At 44.4% G+C, this 17,806-nt stretch overlaps 1 protein-coding gene across 1 annotated transcript in view; it reads left to right on the top strand.

The window, feature by feature from the left end:
• Window positions 1-17,806, top strand: part of LOC115111970 (regulator of G-protein signaling 3-like) — a 90,274-nt gene that overhangs the window by 43,360 nt on the left and 29,108 nt on the right. Inside the window, 5 exon segments of the mRNA XM_029638549.2 lie at window positions 1,085-1,353; window positions 1,998-2,078; window positions 11,515-11,587; window positions 11,590-11,625; window positions 12,140-12,183. Coding sequence (XP_029494409.2) covers window positions 1,085-1,353; window positions 1,998-2,078; window positions 11,515-11,587; window positions 11,590-11,625; window positions 12,140-12,183 — 503 coding nt within the window.

The following is a 17,806-nucleotide window of genomic DNA, read 5'->3' as shown; positions in this document are numbered from 1 at the left end:
TGTGCTCGCCAGAGGTAGCCTGACTGCCATTAGGTACCGAGATGAGATCCTCAGACCCCTTGTGAGACCATATGCTGGTGCGGTTGGCCCTGGGTTCCTCCTAATGCAAGACAATGCTAGACCTCATGTGGCTGGCGTGTGTCTGCAGTTCCTGCAAGTGGAAGGCATTGATGCTATGGACTGGCCCGCCCGTTCCCCAGACCTGAATCCAATTGAGCACATCTGGGACATCATGTCTCGCTCCATCCACCAACGCCACGTTGAACCACAGACTGTCCAGGAGTTGGCGGATGTGGGAGGAGATCCCTGAGTAGACCATCCGCCACCTCATCAGGAGCATGCCCAGGCATTGTATGTAGGGAAGTCATACAGGCACGTGGAGGCCACACACACTACTGAACCTCATTTTGACTTGTTTTAAGGACATTTCATCAAAGTTGAATCAGCCTATAGTGTGGTTTTCCACTTTAATTTTGAGTGTGACTCCAAATCCAGACCTCCATGGGTTGATACATTTGATTTCCATTGATAATTTTTGTGTGATTTTGTTGTCAGCACATTCAACTTTGTAAAGAAAAAAGTATTTAATAAGAATATTTCATTCATTCAGATCTAGGATGTGTTATTTTAGTGTTCCCTTTATTTTTTTGAGCAGTGTATTATTCTGACATTTCACATTCTTAAAATAAAGTGGTGATCCTAACTGACCCAAGACAGGACATTTTTTACTAGGATTAAATGTCAAGAATTGTGAAAAACCAAGTTTAAATGTATTTGGCTAAGGTGTACAGTTGAAGTTTACATAACTTCCGACTTCAACTGTACATACAGACAAGTGCTTTCATTTCTATATGGTAAAACAGATAAGAATGAAAATGCCCTCAAATAAAAGGTGACATTGTATATTGTCGCTTCATATGAAACATTTGATCTCAAATCCAAAATGCTGGAGTTTAGAGCCAAATTTAATGTTGTTGTTTCACTGTCTAAATAAATACTTAGGGGAGTGTACTGTACAGTATGTTAACTTTCTATGTATATTTTTCTGAGAGGATATTCTTGCATTCATGTTTTACCAAAACAGGTAAGATTTATCAAAGTCACCCAAGCGGTGGACTTCAGAAGGGCAATGGCTTTCTACAGGACACTGCTAGCGGGCTACAGGCCACAGGCTTATCTTCTCAACGCTCCATCATCGGTAAGACGGCTACCATGCTGCCCCCATCTGGCTACCAACCCAGCTATGGCAATTACCAGAACTGCACCATTGTCCAGTCTCATCTGCCCTACTCCAATTACGGAACCTACGTCACGCTGGCGCCCAAAACCCTCATCTTCCCCGTCTTTGTTCAGGTTGGCTCTTTTGTTTTATTAATTTGTGTTATTACATGATCATGTTTTTCTTGAGCTGACTGGTGGGTCTGTTGTTGCTGTCAGTCATATTTGTTCCTTGGCTGAACTGATCAGATGCATGATTCGGGTGTCTGGATGAGAAGCAAGTAGAAGACTATCAAACTGACAGCAGGGTAGTGTTTGAGGTGACGTTGTAGCAAAACATATCAAATTGTTGTGGAACGCAAAGCGAAAACGATTGTTTCTTATTTGACAAGTTCCAACAGTACCTCCTCATTTGACTGTTTTCTTCCCTTTCGGGCCTAGTGAACATGACCCAGCATTAGTGAGATTCATGATTGTGATGGTGTAATGTTATTTAACATCCGATTTAAACTCGACCTAAGAGGTTTGATTTCAGAGAGATAGAAAGATAGACAAAATCATATCCTGTGTGTATATCCTAACTTGGTAGAGCATGGTGCTTGCAACACCAAGGATAGTAGGTTGATTCCTGCTGGGGCAAATCATACAAAAATTGTATGCACGCATTACTGTAAGTCGCTTTGGATAAAAGAGTGTACTAAATGGCATATTCAGTATATATGATATCAAATCATGCATTATTAGCACAGGGGTGTTTACTGTTGTGTTCTCTCTTGTAGCCCCTGGAACTGTGTAGCGAGCGAACACTTCTTCTCTCAGAGGAGATGATCCTGCATGAGAGCCAGTGCATGTCTATCAAGGTACAACATCCTTTCTCTTCTGTTGTGTCATTTACGCTGACACTTCACATTGTTGCTCTTCTACCTGTGTCATTACACTGTAATGACACGGTTAGATTATTACATAATAGTTTAGCCGTAGCTTTGTAATTGCACAGTGATGAAGTTGAGTGGTTCTTGTTTTTACACCAGTGGAATAAGGAACAGTCCCTATTCTTCTTGTGCAATTAAAAAAACGATTCAATTATAACACAATTACTGAATTACCATTGTAATACCAAGTAACGTAATGTTAGAATAATGACCACATAAGGTATGCCCAACAATTAACATTGACATTTCCTACAAATATGCCTTTTTTCTTTAGTCTTGGAATTTGTTGAATAGTTATATTTCCTACATTATTGGTCTGCCTTTGCACCAGAGTCATTTTTCAGCACAAATGTCAATTTCTCTGTCAGGTTTCTAGTTTGTTCCAGTGACACCCCATAGAGAGATGCACAACCATGCAGTATTATTAGGACGGATTAAACATTACCTGGTAAAAGCCAGATCCATATCACTGAACAATGTGTGAGAAATGGAATGCTATGATTGTGTCCCAAATGCCATCCTATTCCCTATGTAGTGCACTACTTTTGACCAAGTCACGTAGGGCACTGGTCAAAAGTAGTGCACTATAAAGGGAATATGGTGCCATTTCGGATGCAATGATATGGGTCTCTTTAATGGTGATGTAGGATACACAGAACTTGATAGTTACTTCTCAGATACAGACTGACGGTTTATGATAAAGTAATACAAATGTGTGCTGCCTTTTCACCAAGAAGAAAGGAGATGGCTGGATTTGATGTGTCTTACAGTAAATTCAGCAAAAAAAGTAACGTCCGTTTTTCGGGACCCTGTCTTTCAAAGATAATTCGTAAAAATCCAAATAGATCTTCATTGTAAAGGGTTTAAACACTGTTTCCCATGCTTGTTCAATGAATCATAAATAATGAATAAATATGCACCTGTGGAACGGTCGTAAAGACACTGACAGCTTACAGACGGTAGGCAGTTAAGGTCACAGTTATGAAAACTTAGGACACTAAAGAGGCCTTTCTACTGACTCTGAAAAACACCAAAAGACAGATGCCCAGGGTCACTGCTCATCTGTGTGAACGTGCCTTAGGCATGTTGCAAGGAGGCATGAGGACTGCAGATGTGGCCAGGGCAAAAAATTGCAATGTCCGTACTGTGAGACGCCTAAGACAGCGCTACAAAGAGACAGGACGGACAGCTGATCGTCCTCGCAGTGGCAAACCACGTGTAACAACACCTGCACAGGATCGGTGCATTCGAACATAACTGCTTGAGTTATACCAGGAACGCACAATCCCTCCATCAGTGCTCAGACTGTGCCCGCAATAGGCTGAGAGAGGCTGGACTGAGGACTTGTAGGCCTGTTGTTTTCACCAGACATCACTGGCAACAACGTCGCCTATGGGCACAAATCCATTGTCGGTGGACCAAACAGGACTGGTAAAAAGTGCTCTTCACTGGTGAGTTGCGGTTTTGTCTCACCAGGGGTGATGGTCGGATTCGCGTTTATACCAAGGCCTGTACTCTGGAGCGGGATTGATTTGGAGGTGGAGGATCCGTTATGGTCTGGGGGCGGTGTGTCACAGCATCATCGGACTGAGCTTGTTGTCATTGCAGGCAATCTCAACGCTGTGCGTTACAGGGAAGACATCATCCTCCCTCATGTGGTACCCTTCCAGCAGGCTCATCTTGACATGACCCTCCAGCATGACAATGCCACCAGCCATGCACTTATTCTGTGTGTGATTTACTGCAAGACAGGAATGTCATGGCCAGCGAAAAGCCCGGATCTCAATCCCATTGAGCACGCCTGGGACCTGTTGGATCGGAGGGTGAGGGCTAGGGCCATTCCCCCCAGAAATGTCAGGGGACTTGCAGGTGCCTTGGTGCAAGAGTGGGGTAACATCTCACAGCAAGAACTGTCAAATCTGGTGCAGTCTATAAGGAGGAGATGCACTGCAGTACTTAGTATCTGGTGTGGCCACCAGCTGCATTGACTGTCACTTTTGATTTTGACCCCCCTTTGTTCAGGGGGACATTCTTCCATTTCTGTTAGTCACATGTCTGTGGAACTTTTTCAGTGTATGTCTCAGTTGTTGAATCTTGTTATGTTCATACAAATATTTACGCAGTTGACAGTGAGAGGAAGTTTCTTTTTTTGCCGAGTTTACATTTTCTGGTCCTTATTAATTTAGTTTATAATAACTTTTTATTAGCCGGGATTGTCCACTGAGTAACACTTGCCACTGTTTTCCAGGCAGTCCTGGAACAGTATTTTAAATTAGGCATATTGTCTCAGCTTAGCTTTGCTTCTCTTCAACAGTGCGCAGATGTATATATTTCATGGTTCTGTTATTTTTTTTAAATGTTATGCTATACATTATTACAGTCAGGTCCATAATTATTGACACCATTGATTAAGATGAGCAAAAAAGACTGCATAAAATAAATAATACAAATACTGTGCTATATTGCATGCAACAACCACAAAAAGTATATTATTTTATACTACTGCAATTGCTTAGAGACAGATTTGGTTTAATAAGTAGTAAAAAAAAAATCTTAAGATAGGGAGTCAAAATTATTGCCAACCCAGTTGTCAGTAATCCAAGCACCCTGACAGCACTGAGCCTTTTTCTAAAAAATGTTTTTTATGAGATTAGAGAACACTCTAAACAGAATCTTTCCAGATCCTTGATATTCTTTGTCTGTGCTTGTGGACTGCCCTCTTAATTCAAACCACAGGTTTCAATGGGGTTCAAGTCCAGAGACTGAGATGGCAAAAGAGTACCACAGTATGAGTCATAATGCCTATTAAACCTAGCGGTCAAACAAGGAAATAGTTCCAATGGTTTTTCCACCATAAATTTTTCCCATAGGGGATTTTAGAAACTCTTAAAATAAGGGTTGTGTTTCGTGTAGGCTTACCCTGGCGTGACGTTTTGATAACTGTGTAAATCTCTCTAGTAAAAGGTGACTTTCTTTATTGCGTTCTCTTTATTTTCAAACTTTCCCGCAAGTTATTTTGGCTGCTGTATTTAACATTCAGCAAACAAGAGCAAATTTGCATCCCTCTTCGAAAAGTCTATTAGTATAAGAAAGGCAACAAAAAAAATGCTACTCACTATCTCATGCTCGTTGTGCAGTATGGAGGAGACCCGAAAAAACACAAACAAAAGCTCCAAAAATACCAAAATACAGTGCATTCAGAAAGTATTCAGACCCCTTAACTTTATCCGCATTTTCTTACATTGGGGCTATATTCAAAAATGTATCAAATTTAAAAATGTTCCTCATCAATCTACACACAGTAACCGATAATGACAAAGCAAAAGCAGGTTATTTAAAATGTTTGCTAATTTATTAAAAATTGAAAACCGATACCTTATTTACATAAGTATTCAGACCCTTTGCTATACGACTTGAAATTAAGTTCAGGTGCATCCTGTTTTTACATTGATCATCCTCAAGATGTTTCTACAACTTGATTGGAGTCCACCGGTGGTAAATTCAATAGATTTGACATGATTTGGAAAGTGTCACGCCCTGGTCTTAGTATTTTGTGTTTTCTTTATTATTTTGGTCAGGCCAGGGTGTGACATGGGTTAATTATGTGGTGTGTTTTGTCTTGTTTTTTTTGTAGGTATTGGGATTGTGGTATAGTGGGGTTATCTAGAAAAGTCTATGGTTGCCTGAAGTGGTTCTCAATCAGAGGCAGGTGTTTATCGTTGTCTCTGATTGGGAACCATATTTAGGCAGTCATATTCTTTGAGTGTTTCGTGGGTGATTGTTCCTGTCTCTGTGTTAGTTTGCACCAGATAAGGCTGTTTAGGTTTTCACGTCACGGTTCTTGTTTTGTATTGTTCGTGTTTATTATTTTATTAAACATGAATCAAAATAACCACGCTGCATTTTGGTCCTCCTCTCCTTCATCAGAAGAAAACCGTAATAGAAAGACACACACCTGTCTATAGAAGGTTCCACAGTAACAGTTGACAGTGCATGTCCGAGCAAAAACCAAGCCATGATGTTGAAGAATTATCCGTAGAGCTCCGAGACAGGATTGTGTCAAGGCACAGACCTGGAGAAGGGTACAACACATGTCTGCAGCATTGAAGGTCGCCAAGAACACCGTGGCCTCCATCATTCCTAAATGGAAAAAGTTTGGAACCACCAAGACTCTTCCTAGAGTTGGCCACCCGGTCAAACTGAGCAATCGGGGGAGAAGGGCCTAGTTCAGGGAGGTGACCAAGAACTCGATGGTCACTATTACAGTGCTCCAGAGTTAATTTGTGGAGATGGGAGAACCTTCCAGAAGGACAACCATCTCTGCAGCACCTCACCAATCAGGTCTTTATGGTTGAGTGTACACTGGTCAGTAAAAGGCTCATGACAGCCCGATTGGAGTGTGCCAAAATTCACCTAAAGACTCTCAAACAAGATGATCTGGTCTGATGAAACCAAGATTGAACATTTTGGCCTGACTGCCAAGCGTCACATCTGGAGGAAACCTGGCACCATCCCTACGGTGAAGCATGGTGTTAGCAGCATAATGCTGTGGGGATGTTTTTTAGCGGCAGGGACTGGGAGACTAGTCAGGTTTAATGAAAAAAATGAACAAAGCAAAGTACAGAGAGATCTTTGATGAAATCCTGCTCCAGAGCGCTCATAAGTCTCTAAATGTCCTTGAGTTGCTCAGCCAGATCGCAGACTTGAACCCGATCGAACATCTCTGGATAGACCTGAAAATAGCTGTGCAGCGATGATCCCCTTTCAACCTGACAGAGCTTGAAAGGATCTGCAGAAAAGAATGGGAGAAATACAGGTGTGCCAAGCTTGTAGCATCATACCCAAGAAGACTCTAGGCTTTAATCGCTGACAAAGGTGCTTTAACAAAGTACTGAGTAAAGGGTCTGAATACTTTTTCATTTATTTATTTGTTATTTTATTTATTTCAACTGTAGGTAGGCCAGTTGAGAACAAGTTCTCATTTACAACTGCGACTTGGCCAAGATAAAGCAAAGCAGTGCGACACAAACAACAACACAGAGTTACACATGGGATAAACAAACGTACAGTCAATAACACCATAGAAAAATGTATATACAGTGTGTGCAAATGTAGTAAGATTAGGGAGGTAAGGCAATAAATGGGCCATAGTGGTGAAATAATTACAATTCAGCAATTAAACACTGGAGTGATAGATGTGTGGAAGATGAATGTGGAAGTAGAGATACTGGGGTGCAAAGGAGCAATAACAGGAGCAAATAACAATATGGGGATGAGGTAGTTGGGTGGGCTATTTACAGATGGCTGTGTACAGGTGCAATGATCGGTAAGCTGCTCTGACAGCTGATCCTTAAAGTTAGTGAGGGAGACAAAAGACTCCAGCTTCAGTGATTTTTGCAATTCGTTTCAGTCATTGGCAGCAGAGAACTGGAAGGAAGGCAGCCAAAGTAGAAGTTGGCTTTGGGGATGACCAGTGAAATATACCTGCTGGAGCGCATGCTATGGGTGGGTGCTGCTATGGTGACCAGGGAGCTGAGATAAGGTGGGGCTTTACCTCGAAAATACTTATGACCTGGAGCCAGTGGGTTTGGCGACGAATATGAAGTGAGGGCCAGCCAACGAGAGCTTACAGGTCGCAGTGGTGGGTAGTAATATGGGGTTTTGGTAATGAAACGGATGGCACTGTGACAGACTACATCCAATTTCCTTAGTAGAGTGTTGGAGGCTATTTTATAGATGACATCGCCGAAGTCCAGGATCGGTAGGATAGTCAGTTTTATGAGGATATGTTTGGCACCATGAGTGAAGGATGCTTTGTTGCGAAATAGGAAGCCGATTCTACATTTCATTTTGGATTGGAGATGCTTAATGTGAGTCTGGAAGGAGAGTTTACAGTCTAACCAGACACCTAGGTATTTGTAGATGTCGACATATTCTAATTCAGAACCGTCCAGAGTAGTGATGCTAGACGGGCGGGCGGGTGCGGGCAGCGATCGGTTGAAGAGCATGCATTTAGTTTTACTTGCATTTAAGAGCAGTTGGAGGCCACGGAAGGAGTCCTGTATGGAATTGAAGCTCGTCTGGAGGTTTGTTAACAGACTGCCAGAGGTCCGGACAACCGGCCCTCCGATTTGACACACTGAACTCTATCTGAGAAGTAGTTGTTGAACCAGGCTAGGCAGTCACTTGAGAAACCAAGGCTGTTGAGTCTGCCGATAAGAATGCGGTGATTGACAGAGTTGAAAGCCTTGGCCAAGTCGATGAAGAAGACTGCACAGTATTGTCTCTTATCGATGGCGGTTATGATATAATTTAGGACCTTGAGCGTGGCAGAGGTGCCCCCATGACCAGCTCGGAAACCAGATTGCATAGCGGAGAAGTTACGGTGGGATTCGAAATGGTCGGTGATCTGTTTCTTAACTTGGCTTTCGAAGACTTTAGAAAGGCAGGGTAGGATAGATATAGGTCTGTAACAGTTTGGGTCTAGAGTGTCTCCCCCTTTGAAGATGGGGGTGACCGTGGCAGCTTTCCAATCTTTAGGGATCTCAGACGATACAAAAGAGAGGTTGAACAGTCTAGTAATAGGGGTTGTGCAACCATTGCGGAGGATAATTTAAGAGAGAGAGGGTCCAGATTGTCTAGCCCAGCTGATTTGTAGGGGTCCAGATGTTGCAGCTCTTTCAGAAAATCAGCTATCTGGATTTGGGTGAAGGAGAAATGGGGAGGCTTGTGCAAGTTGCTGTGGGGGGTGCAGAGTTGTTGACCGGGGTAGCGGTAGCCAGGTGGAAAGCATGGCCAACCATAGAAAAATGCTTTTTGAAATTCTCGATTATCATGGTGACAGCGTTTCCTAGCCTCAGTGCAGTGGGCAGCTGGGAGGAGGTGCTCTTATTCTCCATGGACTTTACAATGTCCCAGTACTTTTTGGCGTTTGTGTTACAGGATGCAAATGTCTTTGAAAAAGCTATCCTTTGCTTTCCCAGCTGCCTGTGTATATTGGTTCCTAACTTCCCAGAAAAGTTGCATATCGCGGGGGCTATTCGATGCTAATGCAGTACGCCACAGGATGTTTTTGTGCTGGTCAAGGGAAGTCAAGTCTGGAGTGAACCAAGGGCTATATTTGTTCTTAGTTCTAAATTTTTTGAACGGGGCATGCTTATTTAACCTCTTACCTCTACCTGGGACGCTTGCGTCCCAACTAGAGCTCTGGAAATGCAAATGCGCTACGCTAAATGCTAATAGTATTAGTTAAAACTCAAAAGTTCATTAAAATACACATGCAGGGTATCAAATTAAAGCTACACTCGTTGTGAATCCAGGCAACAAGTCAGATTTTTAAAATGCTTTTCGGCGACAGCATGAGAAGCTATTATCTGATAGCATGCACCAATACACTACAACAGAAAAGCACAGCAGGGGACGTAAACAAAATAATTAGCATTTCGGCGTTACACAAACCGCACAATAAAATAGAAAACAGTCATTACCTTTCACCATCTTCTTTGTTGGCACTCCTAGATGTCCCATAAACACTATTGGGTCTTTATTTCGATTAAATCGGGCCATATAAAGCCAAGATATCGTTATATGTAGACTGTGTGATAAACGAAAAAACAGCGATTTCACAACGTAACGTCATTTTTAAATTCAAAAAAGTAGACGATAAACTTTCACAAAACACTTCGAAATACGTTTGTAATGCTACTTTAGGTATTAGTAAACGTTAATAAGCGATAAAAATCATCCGTAGGCGATGTACATATCATTAGCTGTCGTCTTGGAAAAAATTTCAGGAGAGAGCTCTTCCGGAATGATCTGGGCGGAGACCGGAGGTACGTCGTGCCCCTCTTTCGGTTCAACCAAGAATCAAAGAGGATTAAATTCACAAGATACTCGACTACATGGGGATGCTGTGGGAGTTGAATGCTCGGTCTTATCTAATTCGGCTCACTGTTAACAATTGCTGGAAGTGGCGCAAGGATATTTATTTCCATTTTCTGTGATCAGGTTTTCCTGCGCTTTCCGATGTAACGCACGTTATGTAATAGCCACAGTCGTGATTTAACCAGTTTTAAAAACGTCCGAGGGTTTCCTATACACACATTCTAACCATATGAACGTACTATATTCCTGGCATGAGTAGCAGGGCGCTGAAATGTTGCGCGATTTTTAACAAAATGTTCAAAAAAGTAGAGGGTAGGAGCAACTAGTTAAGATGGTGAGGAAAGCACTTTCAAAGAGTAACCAGGCATCCTCTACTGACGGAATGATGTCAATGTCCTTCCAGGATACCCGGGCAGGTCTATTAGAAAGGCCTGCTCGCTTTAGTGTTTAAGGAAGCGTTTGACCGGGGACCCATTAGGGACGCAGGCAATAAGGCAGTGATCGCTGAGACTTATGTCAATGTGATATTTCAGTTCAAATTTTTAAAATACAACCGCAGACCGTGTGTAACAACGCCAGCCTAGGACGTCCACATCCAGCTTCTTCACTTGTGGGATCATCTGAGACCAGCCACCCGGACAGCTGATGAAACTGTGGGTTTGCCCGATCGACTTTCTGCAAAAATTGTCAAACTGTCTCAGGGAAACTCATCTGCGTGCTCGTTGTCCTCACCAGGGTCTTCACCTGACTGCAGTTAGACTTCATAACCATCTTCAGTAGGCACAGATGTACCAGGCAGATGGCATTGTGTGGGTGAGCGGTTTGATGATGTCAACGTTGTGAACAGATGTGTCCTGTGGTGGCGGTGGGGTTATGGTATGGACAGCCATAAGCTATGGACAATTAACACAATTGCATTTTATTGATGGCAATTTGAATGTACAGTGATACTGTGACGATATCCTGAGGCTCATTGTCGTGCCATTCATCTGCCCCATCACCTCATGTTTGAGCATGATAATTCCCATGTCGCAAGGATCTATACACAATTTCTGGAAGCTGAAAATGACCCAGTTCTTCCATGGCCTTCATACTCAGACATGTCACCCATTGAGCATGTTTGGGATGCTCTGGATTGACATGTACGACCAATATCCAGCAATTTCGCTCAATCATTAAAAAAGAGTGGGACAACATTCCACAGGTCACAATCAACATCTTGATCAACTCTATGCGAAGGAGATCTGTCACCCTGCATGAGGCAAATTACTGGTTTTCTGTTCCCCGCCCCTACCTTTTTTCAAGGTATCTGTGACCAACTGAAGCATCTCTGTATTCCCAGTCATATGAAATCCATATATTAGGGCCTAATGAATTTATTTAAATTGACTGATTTCCTAGTATGAACTGTAACTGTGTTTATTTTTGTTTTGTGTACTACGCTCTGACTCATTGCCTTGCCCTCTGTCTCCCCCTGAAGGTGACATTGCTCATCTACACAGACCTGATGCTGCTGACTAGGGAGGATGAGGCAGGCCACTGTAATGTGCTGCAGAGCCCCTGTACCTCCACCAGCTCCGCCTGCGGGATGGTGAGCACACACACACACACACACACGAGATACACATAGTGCACACACACGCCTGTGTTGTGTTTTTGTTGGCTGATGGGACCTCTTTGTGCTGGAGGGATGGGGCCGGGTGGATTTGGGGACTGTGGAGGCCTCAGTGACTTTGGAACTGGAGCTCAGCTGATGCCCCATTGATGCCTTGTCTGCTTTGAACAATGGAATTGTCTCCAGCTCCGACGAGTACAGAGGCAGGCGGGGTGTTTGGGAGGACGGGGGGGGGGGGGCTGTGTATCCTTGACCTTCCTGTTAGATCCAGTGCTGCTATGGAGTGTATGTGGGAATGTACTACAGGACTGAATTATCAAATTCCTCCCTACTCGTCTGTACTTGGAAATGTCAGAGGATGGAAGTGATATGAAGGATGAATTTTTGGATGAGGCGATCAATGGATAAACAATGTCTATTTAAGGATGTGAGATTTGCTGTCCGTTTCTCTATGCTGTGTGAGATGTATTTTTTCTCTCATCCCGTACAGTTCCTGCTGATGTTTTGAGGTTGTACATCATCCACTGGACAGAGGTAAACATGAATTAACTTTTGTAATTTGTTTTGAATTATTTGACTTATTATTTACAAATCCAACAATACAATGTGTGTCTGGTGTCCGGGGGGTTTTGAATAAGAAAGCAAGAAGACAAATTTCCATACAAAATACAAATACTGTATTATGTTGCAGGTAAAACCCAAATGCAGACTGCATTGAAGTAACAATGTTCATTACAGGGGCAGGCAAATGACAGGCCAAATCAGGCAGGGGTCGATAATCCAGAGTAGTGAGTAAAGGTACAGTACGGCAGGCAGGCAGGCTCAGGCAGGCAGGCTCAGGGTCAGGACAGGCAAGGGTCAAACCAGGAGGAAGAGAAAAAGAGACTGGGGAAAAGCAGAAGCTGAGAAAAAAACGCTGGTTGACTTGACAAACAAGACGAACTGGCAACACAAACAGGGAACACAGGAATAAATACACGGGATAATAGGGAAGATGGGCGACACCTGGAGGGGGGGGGTGGAGACAAGGACAGGTGAAGCAGAGCAGGGCGTGACAGTACCCTCCCCTCTAGGGACGCCACCTGGTTGAGCGGGTGTCGGCATTGGAATTAAGAGATGAGGCCTGGGTCCAGGATGTCCCTAGCGGAGACCCAGCACCTCTCCTCCGGGGCATAACCCTCCCAGTCAACCAGGTACTGCGAGGTACCCCGAGGTTGAACCTTCAGGAGACGTATCACTCTGTATGCCGGTTGGCCATCGATGAGACAGGGGAGAGGGGTGGGCCTGGAAACAGGAGACAAAGGGCTGTGAGACATGGGTTTACATCTAGACACATGACAAGTAGGAAGTATACCAGAGGTACGGGGCAACAGAGGGCGAACAGCAGAGGGGCTAATGATTTTGGAGCAGGGGGTTGGTCTCGGCTTCAGGGAGTGTAGCCGCAGGGCTGTAGCATTGTGCCAGCGCATCAGGCTGGTCGGTCGGTGTTGCGGAAGCGAAGTGACCCAGGCCTTACTGAATCTCTCCCGGAGGTCCTGGTACTCTGCGGGAATGGCAGAGGGGTCGGGGCAATTTTCAAGCACCCAGGAAGACGTCCTGGGGCAGGCAGAGCTGATTTCAGGCAATGAGCGTGGCAGAATGGGCTCCAGCCCATGAGGGCACCAGTAGACCAGTCAATCGAGGGATTGTATTGCTGGAGCCAAGAGAATCCCAATACCACAGGAACTTGCGGAGACTTAATTATCAGGAATTGGATCGTCTCGCTGTGGTTCCCCGAAAACTCGTAGGTTGATGGGGGTGGTATGGTGGGTGACCCGGCCTATAGAGTGCCAGTACAGCACTTTAACATTCATGGGAATGGAGAGGGGTTGACTAGGGATGCCCAGCTCAGACGCCAGAGTAACGTCCATAAGACTCATATCAGCCCCCACGTCGATGAGTATCTGGAGAGACTTGGACTGGTTGCCCCACATTCAGGGTAGCATGGAGAGGGGGACGAGTAGAGGGAGAAGCAAAATTGTCCTTAAGACCCACCAGAGTACTCATTCCTACCAATGAGCTAGGTCTCTTGAAGGGACAGGTAGACACAAATTGACCAGCAGTACTGTAATACAGACAACTCTGGGTGTTAAGTCTGCGTACGCGTTCGACTGGAGACAGCCTAGCTCTACTGAGCGGCATCGGCTCGGGAAGAGGTAACTCGGCAGACTTCGGAGGCTCTTGGAGGAACTCTGGTAAGCTCAGATCCTCTCGGGGGCATAGACGCCGGGAACTTCCGGAGTTGATCAGATACAAGGTGGGATCCTTGAGTGAGCGATTGGGATCGCAATCAGACCTCTTCTCCCTCCTATGTTCCCGTAGCCGTCCATCGTTTCGGATGGTCAAAGCGATGAGTGAGTCGGTAGTTCCTGGCTGCAAGATCATCCTTTACCTCCTCCGATAATCCGTGCAGGAACGTGTCGAACAGCGCTTCCGGGTTCCAGGCACCCTCCGCTGCTAGCGTGCAGAAATCCAGTTCATAGTCTGCCACACTGAGGGAGTCCTGCCGAAGCTAGAGTAACTTCCGGGCAGCCTCTCTTCCGGACACCGGAGTCTCAAACTTTTCTCCCCTCCACCATGAATACCTCCACACTGAGGCAGGCGGCTGATTGTTGCTCCCACACCGCCGTCCCAGACATCAGCGTAATAATGTACGCTATCCTCGAGCGGTCCGAGTGGAACGAAGGCGGCTGCAGCTCGAAAACGAGGGGGTACTGGGAGAGAAAGCGGGGTTCCCGGGATGCCAGGGTGATTGCGCTGCTACCAGACAGGTTACCGAGGGGCTGGGAGGTTACCGTCGTGGTACGCTGCCTAGTAGGCAAACCACAGAATTTCCCCCAAAATGCGTCCAATGGTTGTGACGTTCAGCCACGTCATGGAAACTTTCTATCAGACTGCGTAGCAACTCATTGTGCCTACCAATGGTGGCTTGGGAGGCATGAGGAGTTGGGAGGAGATGGCGTTGCGGAGCTGGACCAAGTCTGCTGGGTCAGTCATGGCCAGTCACGTTTCAGGTAAGACCCAAATGCAGACTGTGTTGAAGTAACAATGTTTATTACAGCAACAGGGGCAGGCAAACAACAGGTCAGGCAGAGGTCGGGAATCCAGAGTAGGGGCAAAGGTACAGGATGGTAGGCAGGGGCAGGAAGAGTGGTCAGGCAGGCGGGCTCAGTCAGGACAGGCAAGGGTCAAAACCAGAAGAGAGAGACTGGGGAAAAGCAGGAGCTGAGACAAACCGCTGGTTGGCTTGACAAATAAGACGAACTGACAAAAAAAAACAGAGAACACAGGAATAAATACACTGGGGATGATGGGGAAGATGGGCGACACCTGGAGGGGGGTGGAGACAATCACAAGGACAGGTGAAACAGATCAGGGTGTGACATACTGAGCTATATTGTATGATAAAAAAATTTAGGAAATTATATTATTTTATACTATTACAATTGCTTAGAGAAAGATTGTTTAACAAGTAAAAAATATACAAAAATGATTGGCATCCCTAAAGATTCTTAGAAATAAATTCAAACAAGATTGAATCTGCTTTTACATTCTACTTTTTAAATATCTCTTTGTATGTTTATTGGATAGAGAGAGACAGGAGAGAGTGCTGAATTGGGTCTAATCCTGAATGCTGATTGGTTAAAAGTGTATTCCAGCCGGTGTCTATTCCAGAAGTTACCACCGGCTAAATCTATGACGTTAAAATGCCTATTTACTCTGTTCCATCTGACTACCACGGTCTCATCAGCCCATTCAGGGAAGTTATAAAAAGACTGAATGACTGGGTCGCGTCTCTAGCAACCGAACCAATAGAACAAATGACCAGCTGGCTTGGGTAGCAACCCTAGATGTGTTTTCGGGACTATATTTTGTGGAAGGATTAAATAGTATGAATAAATTCCATCAAAATAACAAACTCACAAATAAAAAGACTAATGGTTGTTGACTTTCATAAATCAGGCAATGGGTACAACAGAAATCAAATATACCACTTACCACTATTAGGACAACAATTAAGAAGTTTAAAACCACTGGTGCTATGGTAATCTTGCCTGGTAAAGGACGCATGTGTACAGGGTTGGGTAGGTTACTTTCTAAATGCACCCATTACTGTTACTAGTTACCTGTCCAAAATTGCAATCAGTAACGTAACTTTTGGATTACCCAAACTCAGTAACGTAATCTGATTACCTTGTTACTTTCCGTTTATGAGGCATGCTTTTTCAATGCTGAATGTCAGAAGGGAAAACAAAGGTTTCAATGTATTTTTTCACAAACATCCTTTCTGAATTTAAAGGTCTACTGCCGCTTAAGAGCCGATCTCTCTGGTTTTAAATGGCCTAAATTGCATTGATATGAGCCAGAAACATTCATTCTTGTGTAATTCAGCTCCTACTTGGGCTGTCAGTGGTAAAATTTGAGACTGGTGTTGTTGATAAGTAGCTAAGTTTTGTTTTATAGCTAGCTGCTACATGTCATTATTTAATAGGCTATGCTGCTATGATACTGTGATGTAACTAGCTAAATACATATGCCTCTCCCTAACGTGTAATATGAGAGGAAGATTTACCTAGCTAACGTTGCACCTGAAGACAGGTTTGATGCATGTTGCCAGCTTGCTTTCAATGTTTCAACTCGAACTGGCTACTGTAAGATGCCTGCTAAATAATCAAGCAAACTAGCTAGCTAGCATTTGAGGGCTAACCCAAAAAAAGATGCCTAGTGGTTAGAGCGCTGGGCCAGTAACCGAAAATCTGTCGTTCTGCCCCTACACATAAAACTGAATTAGCTGACCATCTTGAGATGGGGAGAAGTCCTCATCTTGAAAACTTTGTTTTCTCCATAGCAAAGCTAGCTTAGTTTACCGCGCTCTACTCACTACTACACTGACTTTTTTGTTGTGATTGAATAGCAAAGAAACACCCACATCAAACCACACCCTCAGTTAAGGCCGCATCAGTATTGATGAAAAACAAAGCCAAATCAGGATGTGCAGTCGCCCTTTAAAAGTAATCCAAGAAGAAATCTATTTTTTCAAAAGTATCAGTAATCTGATATTTTAGCTTGTAAAAAAAAAATGTAATCAGATTATGTAGCTGTGAACAAAGTATATCTTGTCCCCACGCACAGTGAAAAGGATGGTTTGGGAGGCAATGAAAAGTCCAAGAGCCACAGGAGAATTACAGAACTTGGTTGCATCTTGGGATCACCAAGTTTCCAAATGTACAATTTAGACGCCACCTCCATGAAAATAGGCTATTTGAAAGCAATACTATTTTTATTATTTATTTTATACGGTAATTTTTGCTTATCTTTATCAGTGGTCATTTTTGAGGTGACTGTATACATATAACTAAAATGTTTACACTGTCTATTAAAGACTTGTTTTGACACATTGAATGCCGCATTCGATTCATGCAGATGACACACAATTAATCTTCTCCTTTCCCCCTTCTGATGACCAGGTGGCGAATCGCATCTCTGCATGTCTGGCAGACATATCAGTGTGGATGACGGATCACCACCTCAAGCTGAACCTCGGCAAGACGGAGCTGCTCTTCCTCCCGGGGAAGGACTGCCCGTTCCATGATCTCGCCATCACGGTTGACAACTCCATTGTGTCCTCCTCCCAGAGCGCTAAGAACCTTGGCGTGATCCTGGACAACACCCTGTCGTTCTCAACTAACATCAAGGCGGTGGCCCGTTCTTGTAGGTTCATGCTCTACAACATCCGCAGAGTACGACCCTGCCTCACACAGGAAGCAGCGCAGGTCCTAATCCAGGCACTCGTCATCTCCCGTCTGGATTACTGCAACTCGCTGTTGGCTGGGCTCCCTGCCTGTGCCATTAAACCCCTACAACTCATCCAGAACGCCGCAGCCCGTCTGGTGTTCAACCTTCCCAAGTTCTCTCACGTCACCCCGCTCCTCCGCTCTCTCCACTGGCTTCCAGTTGAAGCTCGCATCCGCTACAAGACCATGGTGCTTGCCTACGGAGCTGTGAGGGGAACGGCACCTCAGTACCTCCAGGCTCTGATCAGGCCCTACACCCAAACAAGGGCACTGCGTTCATCCACCTCTGGCCTGCTCGCCTCCCTACCACTGAGGAAGTACAG

This window comes from Oncorhynchus nerka, linkage group LG27, assembly GCF_034236695.1.
Source record: "Oncorhynchus nerka isolate Pitt River linkage group LG27, Oner_Uvic_2.0, whole genome shotgun sequence".
Classification (NCBI taxonomy): Eukaryota; Metazoa; Chordata; class Actinopteri; order Salmoniformes; family Salmonidae; genus Oncorhynchus; species Oncorhynchus nerka.
This window is presented reverse-complemented; position numbering and strand designations above follow the sequence as displayed.